Genomic DNA, 15,291 nt, shown 5'->3' with positions numbered 1-15,291 from the left:
TCCATTTCTCACCCCCTCAGGCTTCTGAAAACGGCAGAAGGTTAGAGGGGATTAGTTTTAGGACCAAAAGGGGGGTTAGTGGGTTACAGATTGTTGTAATAAGCCATAAATCCAATGGCTTATTACAACAATAATACTCAGTCCATAATTTGTAGTATCTAGCAGAAAAATGAATTTAAATTTAAATGCTTATTATAACAATCCATAACCCATTAATCCCCTCTTTTTGTCCTATGACTGCAGAAGTGTTAACAGGCCACTCTACCATGAACCATCCCTTAAAGCAGGGATCGGCAACCTTTGGCACACAGCCTGCCAGGGTAAGCACTCCAGGCTAATGGGGGCTGTGGGAAGTGGCAGCCAGCACATCCCTCAACCCGCGCCACTTCCCGCAGCCCCCATTGGCCTGGAGCAGCGAACCGCAGCCAGTGGGAACCGCGATCGGCCGAACCTGCGGACGCGGCAGGTAAACTAACTGGCCCGGCCCGCCAGGGTGCTTACCCTGGCAGGCTGTGTGCCAAAGGTTGCCAATCCCTGCCTCAAAGTACAGTAACTCCTCATTTAACGTTGTCCCATTTAACTTTGTTTCATGTTATGTCCCTGCTCAATTAGGGAACATGCTCGTTTAAAGTTGTGCAATGCTCCCTTATAAAGTCGTTTGCCTGCCTGCTTGTAAGATTCTGTGGAAGAGCAGTGACTTTACAAGGGAGCATTGCACAAGTTCCTCTTCTCCACTTCCTCCCCCTCCCTCTCAGCAGCGCTTAGAACTTTCTGGGAGGGTGGGGGAGGAGCAGGGAAGCCCCGCATCTCTGCTCCTCCCCCTCCCTCCCAGAAAATCCTAAGCACCGCTAAACAGCTATTTGGCAGCGCTTAGAACTTTCTGGGAGGGAGGGGCAGGAGCGGGGAAGCGCCGTGTCTCTGATCCTCCCCCTCCCTCCCAGAACTTTGCACTTAGGACTTTCTGGGAGGGAGGGGCAGGAGCAGAGAAGCACTACATCTCCGCTCCTCCCCCTCCCTCCCAGAAATTCCTAAACACCACAAAACAGCTGTTTGGTGGCACTTAGGACTTGTGGGGGGAGGGATGTGGCGTGCTCCGGAGAGGAGGTGGAGTGGGGGTGGGAAGAGCTGGGCCTGGAGTGGAGCAGGGACAGGAAGAGGAGGGCCTGGAGCATTCCTGGCAAAATCCAAGCCTATTCTCTGGGGAAGCTGCCGCTGCTGCTGCAAATGGTGCTTCCTAGAGTCCTTGCCTGCAGCGGGCTGTGCCTGTGTGGGGTAAGCCGGGGCACTTCCCAAGTACAGTACTATAAAGTATCCAGTATAATGCCTTTTATCTGCCCCAAAAAAATTTCCTTGGAACCTAACCCCCCACTGCATTTACATTAAATCTTATGGGACAATTGGATTCGTTTAACATTGTTTCACTTAAAGTTGTATTTTTCAGAAACATAACTACAATGTTAAGTGAGGAGTTACTGTATGAGCTAACTACTTATACAAAACAATCTGTTCCACCTTGCATTTTGCTGTGACACTGGGAATACCTTTCCCAAATCTCTGTGGCTCCAAAGCTTCTCTCTCTCACCAACAGAAGTTGGTTCAATAACTCACCCACCTCGTCTCTCTGAAAATTACCCAACATCTTAAATAAGCTGGTGTGAATGCCTCGTAATTTTAGGTTCACTGCTCTTCCAGAATGGCTCAAGGGGTACCCATGGGCCATTCTGTAGTACTGTTGCAAAGGAAGGCCACAAACTTCTCCATGCAATGGCTCTCATGTTCGCCATTCTCTATTTCCCATGGGAAGCCAGAGTTGCATAATACTTGGGAGCACCTCCCTATAGCTCCCCCCCAAAAATGAGTAAAGTCCCTATGCATCTTAGATTAAACAAGAGTAGAATGTGTCATTTTACATCATAAAAAAAAGTTAGTTAAATCAACAACTTGGGGCACGGCCTACATATTCTCTGTTCTGTACAGTTCTCACCACATTGCTGGTGCTTGTCAAATGTTAAAAAGGTCCCTCGGATGGCCCAACACTTTACTTACATAGGAAAGCTTACAATAATGAAAATAAGGACCTAATCCTGCAAACACCTGTGCACATGCTTAACTTTATTACTGCAAGCAGCCCCACTGATTTCAATGGGACTACTCCCGGTAGTAAGGTTAAGTACATGCTTAAATGTTTGCAGAATCATACAATTAATAGCCTTGATCATTATTAAGCGACCCCATTTTTACTTGGCTGCTCTGTTTACCCTTCTAAAGAGATTTCTCCTGAAGTAGTGCCTCGTGCTCCCAGAAATCAGTCTAATTCTAATTCAAATGTTCTTGGAGCTGTTCTCTACGCCATACCTGTCTCCTTCTGTCCAAACTAAAGTAAGCCTGTCTCTCAGACATCTCCTCCTGGATGTCTAGCTGCCAGCTCAACCTAAACATAGCCAAAACAGAGCTCCTAAACTCCTTTTTGATAATGGTGTACAACACCACTATCCTGCCAGTAACCTGGGCACCATCTTCAACTTGGACCTTTCTGAAGGACCTCACATCAAGGCTATATCTAAAACTTGCAGATTCTTGCTACATAACATCTCTAAGATACGGCTTTTCCTATCCAACCACACAGCTAAAACTCTCATCCAGGCTTTCATCATCTCGTGTCTTGATTACTGCCACATCCTTCTATTTCCATTTGTCAAGACCAATCTTGCCCTGCTCATATCCATTCAGAATGCTGCAGCAAAGAGAGTTCTCCTAGCCCATCATAGACAATCTCATCCCTCACTTTGAATCCATTTGTATTGCATCAAACATAAGCTTCACTTTCAAGGTCCTTCACTGTGAGACCCCATCCCACCTATCAACTTTTTCTTGCTAATGAGATGTCGATACTCGCCTCCAATCAGCCAAAGATGTTGGCCTCCACTGCCCACTTGTTAAATTTTCAGACACTTTTGTGATTTCTCCCAGACTGCCCAACAGGCTTGGGAAGAACTCCACGTAAATGTCCACAAAGCAATTTCATCATTCATCTTCATAGCTCTCCTCAAAACACTCCTTTGCTGTGATGCCTATAAAAACTTGACAACTGTTAGGCTGCTGGTATACAGAGAACACTACCTACCATGCTAACCAATACTGTCTCTCTGTTTCCTTGTATTCCCCCCATCAGTCTGTATCCGTTGTTTCATCTTATACTTATATTGTAAGATTCTTGGGGCAGGGATCGTCTTTTGGATATGTGTTTGTACAGTGGGGTCCTGGTACATGATTAGGGCTCCTAGGTACTATGATGATACAAATAATAAGAAAAAAGAAGGGGATAGTCTAACAGAGGAGTATCAAAATACAAATTAGTCTTTAGTTAAAGCCGTTCTTTTTTTTAAACCATAAAATATATTAAGAGTCCAGTTTCCCTTTTTCCCCCACTACAACATAATCACAGATTATAGAGGTCATAATATTTCACCTATCTATATAAGATTGTGGAGCAAGCACTATGCCTTACTATTCATTTAAACAGCATGTAGTATATTTTGGGCTCTACAATTCAAAGTAATAATCACCATTGTTCAATTCTAAGAGAAACTTCCACTGTGCCAACTCTAGCTGGATGTACAAATTTCTTGCATATATTCCAATTTCCTTCTTTTTGTATTGCTAACAATTAGGGCTGTCAAGCGATTAAAAAAAATTTAATCGCAATTAATTGTGCCATTAAACAATAATAGAATACCATTTATTTAAATATTTTTGGATGTTTTCTACATTTTCAAATATATGGATTTCTATTACAACAAAGAATACAAAGTGTACAGTGCTCACTTTATATTTATTTTTGATTACGAAGATTTGCACTGTAAAAAAAACACAAAATAGTATTTTTCAATTCACCTAACAAGTACTGTAGTGCAATCTCTTTGTCATGAAAGTTGAATTTACAAATGTAGAATTATGTACAAAAAAATAACTGCACTCAGAACCAAAACAATGTAAAACTTTAAAGCCTATAAGTTCACTTGGTCCTACTTCTTGTTCAGCCAATCACTCAGACAAACAAGTTTGTTTTCATTTGCAGGAGATAATGCTGCCCGCTTCTTGTTTACCATGTCACTTGAAAGTGAGAACAGGCGTTCGCATGGCACTGTTGTATCTGGTGTTGCAAGATATTTACATGTCAGATGCGCTAAAGATTCATATGTGCCTTCATGTTTCAACCACCATTCCAGAGGACTTGCTGATGAAGGGTTCTGCTTGATAACGATCCAAAACAGTGAGGACCGAGGCATGTTCATTTTCATCATCTAAGTCAGATGCTACCAGCAGAAGGCTGATTTTCTTTTTTGGTGGTTCGGATTCTGTAGTTTCCGCACCGAAGTGTTGCTTTTTGAGACTTCTGAAATCATGTTCCATACCTTGTCCCTCTCAGATTTTGGAAGGCACTTCAGATTCTTAAAACTTGGGTCGAGTGCTGTAGCTATCTTTAGAAATCTTACATTGATACCTTCTTTGTGTTTGTCAAATCTGCAGTGAAAGTGTTCTTAAAACGAACAACACATGTACTGGGTCATCATGCGAGACTGCTATAACATAAAATATATGGCAGAAACTGGGTAAAACACAGAGCTGGAGAAATAATATTCTACCGTAAGGAGTTCAATCACAAATTTAATTAACACATTTTTTTAACGACATCATCAGCATGGAAGCATGTCCTCTGGAATGGTGGCCGAATCATGAAGGGGCTTATGCATGTTTAGCATATCTGGCACATAGATACCTTGCAACACCGGCTACAAAAGTACCATGCAAACATCTGTTCTCACTTTCAGTTGACATTGTAATTAAGAACTGTGCAGCATTATTTCCCCTAAATGTAAACAAACTTATTGGTCTTAGTGATTGGCTGAACAAGAATTAGGACTGAGTGGACTTGTAGGCTCTAAAAGTTCTACACTGTTTTGGTTTTGAGTGCAGTTATGTAACAAACAAAACAAAAATCTACATTTGTAAATTGAACTTTCATGATAAAGAGACTGCACTACAGTACTTGTATGAGGTGAGTTGAAAAATACTATTTATTTTATTATTTTTACAGTGCAAATATTTGTAATAAAAATAATACAAGTGAGCACTGCACACTTTGTATTGTGTTGTAATTGAAATCAATATACGTGAAAATGTAGAAAAACATGCAAAAATATTTAATATATTTCAATTGGTATTCTATTGTTTAACAGGGCGGTTAAAAGCGATTAACTCAAAAATTAATTGCAATTAAAAAATTAATCGCATGAGTTAATTGTGATTAATCGACAGCCCTACCAACAATTTCAAGCAACACCTTTCACAGGATTTCATTAGCGTGAGAGTCACAAGACAACACCTGCAAGTCAGCAGTGCAAAGAAGAGTCCACTAGATGACATTTAGTTTTCACAGAAACCCAAGTGGCTAATATCAATATTTTTCTTCCCATCTACAACATATAGAAATGCATCTAGAAACATGTTAAAATCAGTTTGCCTTGTTCAATGCATGACTAAGAACTAATGTTATTTGTATTGAGGTAGCACACACCATAGCTTTCAAATCACCTGCTTTAAAAACAGTTCTCCTCCAGAAATAAGGAAGTATTATTCCATGAAAGATTATTGATTAGCAATGTTACTTTTTACAGTTCACAGTCTACAGCAGAAAGTAGAAAGGAAACAACTACGTTCATGAAACAGTTGCCAAACAGCACAAACTTTTAGCTCCCCCATTTAGCCAGGAATACAATTACTAGCCAGTTTATAAAGATGCATATAACATTTATAAAGTTGACACAATAGTCTGAATATTCCACGTATCCATAGCATGTCATAGCTCAATATAACAGTCCTTGAATATTCCATGCTTCCAAAGCATCAGGGCTGTCACAGTAAGCATTTAAGTGTTCTACAGAGAGACAAGTTTAAATATCACTCATCCCAAAACTAATTCAAAATTTTTGTAAATGGTAATATTGTGATGGGTCTCTCCGAGAAGATGCCATTGTACTGAAACTCCAGTCTTTACAGTAAGGTGTGATTAGTTTATGATGCAAATACTGACAGCGTGCTTAACTCGATTAATCTTTTTATACAGTAGTTTTTAGTATTATACATGCAAAGTTTAATGATCCAAAGTTAAATCAACTCACCATTTCAGTGGTGTGCCTTCATATTCAAACCATATCTCAGTAACATCCTCTTGTCTCATAACCTTCTGAAAGTGTTTTTTCACTTTGTCCGTTACCAGCGTCAAGTAGCTTATTCTAGGTAAAAGCAACTGAAAGGAAAGTTTGTACAAGCAGGTGTCATTTATTTTTTGAAGTTTTAGAAATCTAATATAAAGCCACATATAGGTACTGTTTTTCAAGAAAACAAAATATGCAATTGTTTTTTTTAGTTTTTGTTTTTTAAAACATGCCATACTTTTAGACAGTAATAGTAATTTGCTTCTTAAATGCCAATAAGTTAATGCTATCAAATACTTATTTTAAAACAAGTTTTGAATGCAACTGTTTCCAGCACTGAAAATATTTTAACACAAAACATAGTCTGTAAATTGTTTTTTTTCTTGCCTCACTCAATGCACCTGGAGGGAGACAGAAGCAATTTACAAAAAGGCAGAAATTACTCAATGGTCAGGTCCAGTTATATTTCTCACAACTGGACCCTTTTCTTTATAACAGGGATAAAAATAGAGTATGCCGTATCAAACAGGATAGATACATTTCTATAAAGAACTGCTTAAAAATAAAGATTCACTTGTGCTAAGAATTTTGATCAGATATACATTTGATATTTTAAAAATTTGTAATACAGTAGCTCCTCACTTAACGTTGTAGTTATGTTCCTGAAAAATGTGACTTTAAGCGAAACTATGTTAAGTGAATCCAATTTCCCCATAAGAATTAATGTAAATGAGGGTGTAGGGGGGGTTAGGTTCCAGGGAAATTTTTTTTGCCAGACAAAAGACTATATATATATATATATATATATATATATATATATATATATATACACACATACAGAGAATAAATTTAAACAAACAATTTAATACTGATACACAGCGATGATGATTATGAAGCTTGGTTGAGGTGGTGGAGTCAGAGGGTGGGATACTTCCCAGGGAATGCCTTACTGTTAAATAATGAACTAGAACTCGTCTGAGCCCTCAAGAGTTAACTGATTGTTGTTAATGTAGCCTCACACTCTACAAGGCGGCACGAATGGAGGGGAGGGAGACAGCATGGCAGGCAGAGACAGAGACACACACCGTGAGTGTGAGAGAGATGTGTGCATTGCCCCTTTAAGTATGCTGACCCCACTCTAAGTACACTGCCTTTTTAAATAGATCAGCAAGCTGAGACAGCAGCTGCTGCCAGAAAGCTCATCCCATCCTGAGCCCTGTCGTGTGTCCCCCTGCTCTATGGAAGATCATCACTTTTCCCTACTTAGCAAGAGACTAGAGATCCTAATTTTACCATTTTCCTAGCCCTAGACTTAAAATTATTCATTCCAGTGAATACAAAGTATATTAAATCAGCTTTATAAGATGCATAAAGATATCGCTAGTTCATTCTGTCATGTTTCTCATCTCTCCTACAGCTGTCCACATTTAGTCTAAAAATTTAGATATTTTATCAGGTCATGTACACGCAGATAATCCAAAGAACAGTACAAAAAAAAGTTTTAGCCCAATATTTTCCTTTCTTCAAATACTGACACTACAATACAGAGAGAATAGCTGTGATGAAAAACATATAAAAACATTTAAAAGATACATTTAACTACTTTCTAGCCTTTAGTCCGTCAGTCTAGACTGTATTTATTACAGTCAGAAGAATTGAAGGAAGTCAGAAGAATTGTTACATAAGGCCTCCTATAAGGGCTGTTGGGGTTGGGCAAAACTGCTAGAGAAACTTCTGGAATATAAAAATATATATGCTTGCCTTGGACAACAAAAGTAACTAAACAAAACTGAAATAGAAAAAAAAGCACATTACGTGACAATAGAAGCTTCTCTCATTAAACTATGTAAAAAAGATAAACGTCTAAAACTACTACCAGATATAGTGAGCTCTGACAGTTGGAGGGGGATACTTTCCCTTAAGTACACAGGCCTTAAATCTATGAATATTAAGTACTCAGAATATGACAGAATGCATTCTCAAGTCCACAACTACAATAACTAAATTCTTCACCTTTCTTTTTCTTCTTTCCATCCCCCTGTTCCAATCCCAAGTCTACTTCCTGAGCATCTTTTTACAGAAATTCAGTAAAGTTAGAACAAAACTATTACTGTTTACATACTAAGGGCTTGTCTACACTATCACATAAGTCAATATAACTTACATCGCTTAGGGGTGTGAAAAAGTCACCCCCCGCCCCCCGAACTACGCGAGTTACACCAACCTAAGCGCTGTCCACACCAGTTGGAAAGGAAACATTCTCCTGCTGATATAGTTTCCGCCTCTTGTTGAGGTGAAGTAATTATGCCGACAGAAGAGCGCTCTCCCGTTGGCATAGTGCATCTTCACCAGACGCGCCACAGAGGCTCAGGTGCACCGATGTACTGCAGTAGTGTAGACTAGCCCTTAGTCTAAATAAATTTTTTCACTTCAAGGTCCCAGAAACAAAGACAAGATTTTCATCTCGAGACCAAAAACATCAAGACACTTGATCACGGCCTTGGATAGACCAAGAGACTACCTACACTTGACCAGAGCTCATAAATATGTTCTGTCTACTCCTAATAGGGTAACACTTCTTAGGACACATCCATTATTTTCCAATGAAACCAGCAACCTTATTCACATACATTTAAAGGCATTCATTGCACACACTGGATGTCACCATACCCAGGAATGCAACACAGTTAATTTGAGGTTCAAGTGAAAAGCCCTGCCTACACCTTTTAAAGCACTCTCATTATTACAGTTTCATGAATGGTAATAATGGTGAGAGCTTTAGCACAAGCCAGACACCCCTTTCTTTTTTAAACTCACTATGTCATCTAACTCTCCTTGGATCAAGTCTAGGTGGAATACTGATAAGAACACCAGCAGCCACCTAGTCAACATTTATACTAGAACACCCACTCTTGCTTGCATTTAAAAAAACACACACACACACACAAAAAACATTCCCTCCAGAAGCATCAAAACCAAAGAGCCTGAAAAAAACCCAGATGTGATTGGACTATCCCTGCCTATCTTCATTGTACTTACATAATAAGGTTCAGCTTCCCTTTCAGTTATCTCATCCTGATACAGCGTGAAGCAGGTTGGTATTCGTCCAAACCACACATCTCGAAGCACATCTTTGTCATCTGTCATTCTTCCAATGGATACTGAAGCACATGTAGACTAAATTATTTCTTCAACCAGAACTATGCCACACCCCCAAAAGACAAAAAGCAAGATCAGCTTTTTCAAATAAAAGATACAAAATTTTACAATACTCCCTTTACTATGTTCCTATGACACGAGGTATTAAGGACAGAGTTCTATTTATCCAGTTACCGAATTAATTAATTGCTACAAAGAAACAGTTGGCTGAAAGGGTTTACAGATAACATGAATTAAATAGCAGAACATTAAAGAACAAAATATACAAAAGTTAACAAGTTGCTTAGCTGTCAGACATGTAGGATAGTGATGATCTGGAAGGGGCCTCCAGCTCATCTAATCCAGTCCCCTGCACACATAGCAGGACTAAGTATTATCTAGACCATCCCTGACAGGTGTTTGTCTAACCTGCTCTTAATCTCCAATGATGGAGATTCCACAACCTCCCTATGCAATTTATTCCAGTGCTTAACCACACTGACAGTTAGAAGTTTTTCCTAATGTCCAACCTAAACCGCTCTTGCAGCAATTTAAACCCATTGCTTCTTCTCCTATCCTTACAGGCTAAGGAGAATAATCCCCCCCCCCCCATAACAACCTTTTACATACTTGAAAACGTTATCATATCCCCTCTCAGTCTTCTCTTCTCCAAACTAAACAAACCCAATTTATTCAAGTATCAGGGGGTAGCCGTGTTTTTCTAGACCTTAAATCATTTTTTTTTTTTTGCTCTTCTCTGGATTTTCTCCAATTTGTCCACATCTTTCCTGAAATGTGGCATCCAGAACTGGACACAATACTCCAGCTGAGACCTAATCAGCACAGAGTAGAGCAGAAGAATTACGGTACTTCTCCTGCCTTGCTTACAACACTCCAGAATGATGTTCCCTTTTTTTGCAACATTCTTACACTTGCTGACTCATATTTAGCTTGTGATCCATTACGACCCCCAGATCCCTTTCCACAGTGCTCCTTCATAGGCAGTGATTTCCCACTTTGTACGTGTGCAATTGATTGCTCTCTACAAATATATCAGAGGAATAAATAGGAATAAATCAGAGGGAGAGGAATTATTTAAGCTCAGTACCAATGTGGACACAAGAACAAATGGATATAAACTGGCCATCAGGAAGATTAGACTTGAAATTAGATGAAGGTTTCTAACCATCAGAGGAGTGAAGTTCTGGAACAGCCTTCCAAGGGGAGTAGTGGGGGCAAAAGACATATCTGGCTTCAAGACTAAGCTTGATAAACTTATGGAGGGGATGGTATAATGAGATTGGTCTTTGACTATTAGCGGTAAATATGCCCAATGGCTTGTGATGGGATGTTAGATGGGGTGGGATCTGAGTTACTACAGATAATTCTTTCCTGGGTGTCTGGCTGGTGAGTCTTGCCCACATGTTCAGGGTTTAGCTCACTGCCATATTTGGGGTTGGGAAGGAATTTTCCTCCAGGGCAGATTGGCAGAGGCCCTGGGGGTTTTTCGCCTTCCACTGCAGCGTGGGGCACGGGTTACTTGCTGGAAGATTCTCTGCACCTTGAAGTCTTTAAACCATGATTTGAGGACTTCAATGGCTCAGACACAGGTTTGATACAGGAGTGGGTGGGTGAGATTCTGTAGCCTGCGTTGTGCAGGAGGTCAGACTAAATGATCATAATGGTCCCTTCTGACCTTAAAGTCTATGATTCTATGAAGTGGAGTATTTTGCATTTGTCCTTATTGAATTTCATCCTATTGACTTCAGACCATTTCTCCAGTTTGTCCAGATCATTTTGAATTTTAATCCTATCCTCCAAAGCACTTGCAACCCCTCCAAGCTTGGTATTGTCCACAAACTTAGTAAGTGTACTCTCTATGCCATTGTCTAAATCGCTGATGAAGATATTGAACAGAACTGGACCCAGAACTGATCCTGCAGAACCCCACTCAATATGACCTTCCAGCTTGACGGTGAATCACTTGATAACTACTCTCTGCAACACTTTTCCAACCAGTTATGCACCCACTTTATAGTAGTGCCATCTAGGCTGTATTTCCCCAGTTGATTTAAGACAAGATCATGCAAGACAGTTTGAAAGCCTTACTAAAGTCAAGATATACCACATCCACTGCTTCCCCACATCCACAAGGCTTGTTACCGTGTCAAAGAAAGCTACTAGGTTGGTTTGACACAATTTATTCTTGATAAATCCATGCTGACTGTTATTTATCACCTTATCATCTTCTAGCTGTTTGCAAACTGATGATGGGCAGGCATGCACCTTCTAAATTATCCTGGTTCATACACAGAGGTGGGAGCACTTGTATTCTCAAAGGGTTTGTCTACACTGCAACTAGACACCTGCATTTGGCCTCTGCCAGCTGACTCAGGCTCATGGGACTCAGGCTGCGAGGCTGTTTAATTGCAGTGCAGACTTCCAGGCTTGGGGTGGAGCATGGGCTCTAGGACCCTGCGAGGTGAGAGGGTCCCAGAGCCTGGGCTGCAGCCCAAGCCCAGAAATCTATACTGCAATTAAACAGCCCCACAGCCTGAGCCTGAATCAGCTGGCATGGGCCAGCCACAGGTTTTTAATTGCAGCATAGTCATACCCAAAGAGGACCTAAATCATTCTGCAGCACTCTGCCTAGTAGCAAGGCTTAGGCCTGGTCTACAGTAAAAAATTACGTTGACCCAGCTATGTTGCTCCTCGGTGTAGACAGTACTAGGTCGACAGAAGAATTCTTCCACTATCCTAGCTACTGCCTCTGGAAGGTGAATTACCTATGTCCATGGGAGAACCCCTCCTGTCACCATATGCAGTGTCTACACCAGGGGTGGGCAAACTTTTTGGCCCGAGGACCACATCTTGGTATGGAAATTGTATGACAGGCCATGAATGCTCACGAAATTGGGGGTTCGAGTGTGGGAGGGAGCTCCGGGCTGAGGCAGTGGGTTGGGGTGTGGGAGGGCTCCTGCTGGGGTGCGGGCTCTTGGGTGGGGACAGAAATGAGGAGTTCAGGGTGAGAGAGGAGGCTCCAGGCTGGGGTTGCGGGGGCGGGGGGGAGGAGAGGGGGGAAGGTCTCCAGCTGGGGGTGCGGGCTCTGGGATTCCTGGTCAATGGGAGCCGCGGGGATGGCACTTGGGGCGGGAGCAGCATGCGGAGCCCCATGGCTGTCCCTATGCCTAGGAGCTGGACTGGGGACATGCAGCTGCTTCCAGGAGCCACAGCACACTCGGAGCAGGGCAAACCCTCAATCCCGCTCCCCGGCAGGAGTTTGAGGGCCAGATTAAAATATCTGAAAGGCCAGATAGGGCCCCCAGGTTGTAGTTTGCCCACCCCTGGTCTACACTGAAGCACTGCAGCTGTGCCACTGTAGTGTTTCAAGTACAGACCAGTCCTCTATGCCCTATATTTTTAAAAATGCATTCTTCATAAATTAGAGTTAGAACTGCAATACTTGTAAGAACAGGTGTGTTTTAAAAGCCAAAGTAGCTGATTTTAACAAGTCTATGTTCATTTTAAAATGAAGTTAATTAATCTTTAACAATGACTCTGACTAAAGACTGGCTGATTACAGAATAGCATCTTCAGAATTACCAGTAACTGCATGACAAAACAGCACAGCAAGGGGAGAATGGAAAATGGGGAGGGCTGGGGAACGCAGACAGATCTAACAAACTACCTTATCCCCACCCAAGCACATGAACAGATGTGTCTACATTCAAGAACTTTTCCAAAACATGCCACCATTCATCTCAACCAGCGTCAGCAACATGCAAAGCCCTAGTGTGGGCAGGTTACTTGCATTTTAAGCAACATTTAATCCGACCCTGCTCAAACCAGACCGAACATGGTGCTTAAAACAGCAGCACTCATGGCCCAGCTACATTAGGTCTCCTAAGATTGCTTAATGGTTGAGCTGAACTGGTACTAATAATGCTGAAAAACATTTTCACAGTCTTCCTATGAAGTCTTGTCTGCATTGAAGTCCCAGGTGAATCAGCAGGACACAGTGAGCATGTCTACACTGCATCACAGGGTGACTATAGCTCCTGTAGAAACAGGTGATCTAGCTTTAACCTACCTAGCTTGGGTACTGGAAGTGAAGTCACATAAGGTTGGGCTTCAGTGCAGGCTGGATAAGCCCATCCAGAACTCTGGGTAATTACTCAGGTAGCTATCCCATGCTGAAGCCTGTGCTGCTGCAGCTTCACTGCTCCAGTACCTGAGCTAGATGGGCTAAAGTTTGCTCAGATATGCAATGTAGACATACCCAGTGATGGGCCCATAACTATATTCAGAACAAAAAAATAGCCAAAGAAAACCAGATAGTAGCAAATAAGTCAGTATGTTAAAATACTGCCTTCTTACTCCAGCTGTTCTCCATGCATATTTGGAGACACTCATGTTTATTTGGCTGACAAAAAGAAGGTTTATTACAATTACTATATTAGTCATGTCCAGTCAACACAGCATGATGGGCTGGATTGCTCTCTGGCCCACCCAGGCCTCCTGAATGACTACAGAATCTCTGCCATTCTTGACTAACCACAGAAAACCCGGGGGCCTTCCAGACCCTAGGAAAAAGCTCAGGGAGCTGGCAGGGAGAAAAAACATCTATTCACCTATAAACAGAGCTAATTTGCTCAGGAATCCTTAAGAGACAGATGGTGCCATTAAGCAGAAACCCAGCATGAAGGGTCACTCCCCACAGCCTCCCACATTGCCCCTTCCCTCACTCACTCACTCCTCCCCCGCCCCCTCGTTGCCCGTTAGTCCCTCCCCCCTCCGACTCACTCCCCTCGTCTCACCCCAGTCCCAACTAGCTCACTGCCGCCCTGCCCGAGTCACCTCCAGTCTCATCTTCATCCCGCCCACACCCCACGCATCGGCTCGACGTGCCCCGTCCCCAGTCACTCACACCCACGAGGGGCCGCACCTCCCAGGGGAGGAAAGGGGGAAAGGAAGCTATTACCGGAACCTCTTCCGCGCGCACCCCAGACGCGCGCATGCGTGACACCGGCTGAGGCGCCCTCCGCCAATCCGCGCGCAGTCCGCCTGGCACGTGAGCGAAGCTTTCCGCCCTCGAGGGAAACCCTCCTACTGTCAGCGACTCCGGAACTAGCAGCAAAGGCGAATGGCGGCGGCGCGGATGAATGACGTCACGAAAACGCTCGCGGGAGGGGGTTTGCCGCTCGTTTCTGTGGGGGTGGGGCAGAGACGGGCTGGGAGCGAGGCTCTGCCCGGCGCTGGGGCTGACCAGGCTGGGCTCAGCTAAGCCGAGGGAGGTGCGCGCGCAGTGGCGAGTCCGGCCTAGGGACTCGTTGATCCCTTCCGCTGCCGGACCTGTCCCCCGGCATTGGGGGTGCAGATGGGCGACAAATCCCCAGCAGCCCCCCAGCTCCGAGTCACAGCGACCTGAGGTGTCGGGCTGTTGGTGGCGCCGTCATGGGGCGGCCAGATGATGGGAGAGGCGAGAGGTAGCAAACTGTGGGACGGCTGCTAAAAAACCCACACATCACTCCCGTCGGTAGCTGCTGCCCGTTTTAGACGTTACACCGGCTGTGATGGCACCATAGTCAAGCAACAGCTCGAGGCCTCTCGCAGGGAGCCGGTTTCCAGCAGGTACTGAGTGCCCTAGGCTGGATCTCCAGGCTCTTGGTGTCGTGCTGTGTGCGTGTCCCTGCAGCCCCCCGAGTCACTGGTCACTTGAAAAAATAGGGGGTTCCAGTTTATTGTCCCATATGACGCCATCTGTGTGATCTCGCTGCTCCGCGGAAATGAGCACCGCAGCGTTTGTAGTTGGAGCTCCTGCAGGCTAAGCCTAGGCTACCTTCCACGTTCTCAAAAAGAACAGGAGTACTTGGTGGCACCTTAGGCTAGGTCTGCACTACCCGCCTGAATCGGCCGGTAGAAATCGATCTCTCGG

At 43.2% G+C, this 15,291-nt stretch overlaps 1 protein-coding gene across 10 annotated transcripts in view; it reads right to left on the bottom strand.

Moving 5' to 3' along the window:
• Positions 1-14,469, bottom strand: part of ATG5 (autophagy related 5) — a 147,672-nt gene extending 133,203 nt beyond the window's left edge. For 2 of the 10 annotated variants that reach the window (XM_034765946.1, XM_034765956.1), the window contains exons 1-3: positions 14,214-14,320; positions 9,258-9,418; positions 6,183-6,310 (exon numbers count right to left, since the gene is read on the bottom strand). In XM_034765946.1, the coding sequence (XP_034621837.1) occupies positions 6,183-6,310; positions 9,258-9,365 (236 nt within the window). In that variant the 5' untranslated portion in view covers positions 9,366-9,418; positions 14,214-14,320. Of the gene's footprint in view, positions 1-6,182; positions 6,311-9,257; positions 9,419-14,173 lie in introns of all 10 variants that reach the window. The other 8 variants (XM_034765955.1, XM_034765948.1, XM_034765952.1 and 5 more) reach the window with 8 other exon arrangements.
• Positions 14,470-15,291: the final 822 nt, after the last annotated feature.

The sequence above is a fragment of the Trachemys scripta genome, chromosome 3 (assembly GCF_013100865.1).
Source record: "Trachemys scripta elegans isolate TJP31775 chromosome 3, CAS_Tse_1.0, whole genome shotgun sequence".
NCBI lineage: Eukaryota > Metazoa > Chordata > Testudines > Emydidae > Trachemys > Trachemys scripta.
The sequence above is the reverse complement of the archived record's forward strand: the minus strand, read 5'-3'. Positions and strand labels throughout refer to the sequence as shown.